At 39.5% G+C, this 3,460-nt stretch overlaps 1 protein-coding gene across 1 annotated transcript; it reads right to left on the bottom strand.

The window, feature by feature from the left end:
- Nucleotides 1–455: 455 nt before the first annotated feature.
- On the bottom strand, nt 456–3,197 carry LOC150079746 (uncharacterized). The gene is made up of 2 exons (XM_090383212.1): nt 1,231–3,197; nt 456–777 (listed from the first exon to the last, which is right to left on the bottom strand). Exons 1-2 carry the CDS (start codon nt 3,195–3,197, stop codon nt 456–458), a joined length of 2,289 nt encoding a protein of 762 aa, XP_090239338.1.
- Nucleotides 3,198–3,460: the final 263 nt, after the last annotated feature.

A 3,460-nucleotide genomic window follows, 5' to 3' on the forward strand; every position in this document is an offset into this window, starting at 1 on the left:
CAGCCTATGACACAGCCCATAGACGTCACAACGGCCGGTATTACGCTCGTTTATATCCCCGCTTTAACTACTTGCTTGTTTTCTGTGGTCGATTCCTGTTTCTACCGGACACTCAGTTTTTCGAGTGTCCGGGAGAGAAAACTATGCTATATTAACGTCAGACTGATTAACATAGCCAAGTTGTGAAAGAGGCCAACTGAACTTTTTGTGAGAGTAGATTGTCCCAGATGGAACAAATGCAATTTTTCTCTCAGTTCTGAACTCTTAAGTGAATTTTTTATGTCATTTCTTTCATCATGCCACACATGTTCAACAACAGGAAGATTTTCCTCTATTGTGAACAAGGTTTTATTTTTGAGCTTAACTATTTTGGAAAAGTTTTTCTGAAATGTTGGAGAGTTAACAGACTTTTGAGTATATTCACTGAAATAATGACAGTTTCCTGTGTGAACTTCTTACATATGAATTCTGAGATGCCTTTTGAGGCTTTTAGCGGATTGGAACTTTTTCTCACAAGTTGGACAGCTGAAAGGTCTTTCTCCTGTATGAATTCTGAGATGACTTTTGAAGCTATGAGTGCGTGAGAACTTTTTCTCACAGGTTGGACAGCTGAAAGGTCTTTCTCCAGTATGAATTCTGAGATGTTGTTTCAGGTGCTGACTGTATGAGAACTTCTTTTCACAGGTTGGACAGATGAAAGGTTTTTCTCCAGTATGAATTCTTAGGTGTAGTTTCAGGTGATGATTGTATAAGAACTTTTTCCCACAGGTTAGACAGCTGAAAGATGGGAGAAATGAAGTTTTTTTCTCAGTTCTGAACTCTTAAACGAATTTTTGATGTCATTTCCTTCAGCATTCCGCAAATGTTCAACAACAGGAAGGTTTCCTCTATTGTGAACAAGGTGACGTTTTTAAGCTTAACTCTTTTGGAAAGGTTTTTCTGAAATGTTGGACGGTTAACTGACTTCTGAATATATTCACTGAAATGATATGACAGATTTCTGTGTGAACCTCTTACCTATGAATTCGGAGATGACTTTTGAGGGATTGAGTGGATCGGAACTTTTTCTCACAGGTTGGACAGCTGAAAGGTCTTTCTCCAGTATGAATTCTGAGATGTTGCTTCAGGTGGTGACTGTATGAAAACTTCTTCTCACAGGTTGGACAGATGAAAGGTTTTTCTCCAGTATGAACTCTGAGATGTAGTTTCAGGTGGTGATTGTGTAAGAACTTTTTCTCACAGGTTAGACAGCTGAAAGATTTTTCTCCAGAATGAATTCTGAAATGTATTCTGAGTTGTCCTGCGGATGAGAACTTCTTCTCACAGGTGGAACAGCTGAAAGATTTTTCTCCAGAATGAATTCTGAGATGGCTAGTGAGTTGTCCTTTCCAAGAGAACTTCTTCTCACAAGTTGGACAGTTGAAAGGTTTTTCCCCAGTATGAACTTTGAGATGTTTTCTGAGTTGTCCTGTCAATAAGAACTTCTTCTCACACGTTGGACAGCTGAAGGGTTTTTCTCCAGTATGAATTTTGAGATGGCTTTTGAGTTGCCCTGTCGATGAGAATTTCATTGCACAGGTTGGACAGCTGAAAGGTTTTTCCCCAGTATGAATTCTGAGATGGCTTCTGAGTTGTCCTGCCAATAAGAACTTCTTCTCACAGATAGAACAGCTGAAAGGTTTTTCTCCAGAATGAATTCTGAGATGATTTCGGAGTTGTCCTTCCGATGAGAACTTCTTCTCGCAAGTTGGACAGATGAAAGGTTTTTCCCGAGTATGAATTCTGAGATGGCTTTCGAGTTGTCCTGCCAATGAGAACTTCTTCTCACAGGTGGAACAGCTGAAAGGTTTTTCTTCAGTATGAATTCTGAGATGGTTTCGGAGTTGTCCTTCCCAAGAGAACGTCTGCTCACAAGTTGGACAGTTGAAAGGTTTTTCCCCAGTATGAATTCTGAGATGGCTTCTGAGTTGTGCGCTCAATAGGAACTTCTTCTCACAGGTTGGACAGCTGAAAGGTTTTTCTCCAGTATGAATTCTGATATGGTTTTTGAGTTCGCTGTTCCATGTGAACTTCTTCTCACAGGTTGAACAGCTGAAAGGTTTTTCTCCAGAATGAATTCTCAGATGCTTTGTGAGTTGATTTTTCAATATGAACTTCTTCTCACAGGTTGAACAGCTGAAAGGTTTTTCTCCAGTATGAATTCTGATATGGTTTTTGAGTTCGCTGTTCCGGGTGAACTTCTTCTCACATGTTGAACAACTGAAAGGATTTTCTCCAGTATGAATTCTGATATGGTTTTTGAGTTCGACGTTCCATGTGAACTTCTTTTTACATGTTGGACAGTTGAAAGGTTTTTCCCCAGTATGAATTCTGAGATGGCTTCTGAGTTGTGTTTTCACTAGGAACTTCTTCTCACAGGTTGGACAGCTGAAAGGTTTCTCTCCAGAATGAATTCTCAGATGCCTTGTGAGTCGTGTTTTCGATATGAATTTCTTCTCACAGGTTGAACAGCTGAAAGGTTTTTCTCCAGTATGAATTCTGATATGGTTTTTGAGATCGCTTCTCCGTGTGAACTTCTTTTTACAGGTTGGACAGTTGAAAGGTTTCTCTCCAGTATGAACTCTGAAATGCACTTTGAGGTTTCCTTTCTGCGTAAACGTCATCTCACATATTGGACAGCAGAACGGTCTTTCTCCACTTTGAAATTTAAGATGGCTTTTGATATCTCCAATCCGTGAGAACTTCTCGCGGGTCGGACAGCTGAAAGGTTTTTCTCCAGTATGATTTCTCAGATGCTCTCTGAGCTGTCCTATCAGTGAGAACTTCGTGTCACAAACTGGACAGCTCAAATATTTATCTGCATCATGAATTCTGAGATAGTTTTCGAGGGTTCCTTGCCGCGAGAATTTAGTCTCGCAGATTAAAGTCTTGAGACGTTTCCTCCGTATTAACTTTAGGAAGGCATTTGGGCTCTTCACACCCCGAGAACATGTTCTCATAGGTTCATTAGCTGAAAGGTCTCTCTTTAGTATTTCCGCTGAAATAGTTTTCGATGGCGGTTTTCTATTAGAATTTCTCACTGGTTGGATAGCCAAAAGGTTTCTCGCCATTAGGAATTCTGTGATGGTTACTGAGGTTTCTACTCTGTGAGAACTTTCAAAAGGTTGTATAGCTGAACAAATTCTCCTTAAAATCATCTCTGGGATGATTTTCTCTTAGTGAAAACTTCTAACAGGTTGGATGGCAAAAAGATTTTTATCGAGTTTGAAAGCTGAAATGTTTTCTGAAGTCTCCTTTCGTGAAAAACGTTTAGACAAATTGGACAAGTGAGATTTTCCCCAAAGTTAACTTTGAGTTGACTTTTAACACTTCCGTTTACTGACATTTTCTGTGCACAAGTTGGATAACTGAAATATTTCTTCTGAATATATTTTCTGATGCACGTTTGAAGTTGTCTTTC

This window comes from Mastigoproctus giganteus, chromosome 10 (assembly GCF_048544385.1).
Source record: "Mastigoproctus giganteus isolate SK-2022 chromosome 10, ASM4854438v1, whole genome shotgun sequence".
NCBI classification, from domain to species: Eukaryota; Metazoa; Arthropoda; class Arachnida; order Uropygi; family Thelyphonidae; genus Mastigoproctus; species Mastigoproctus giganteus.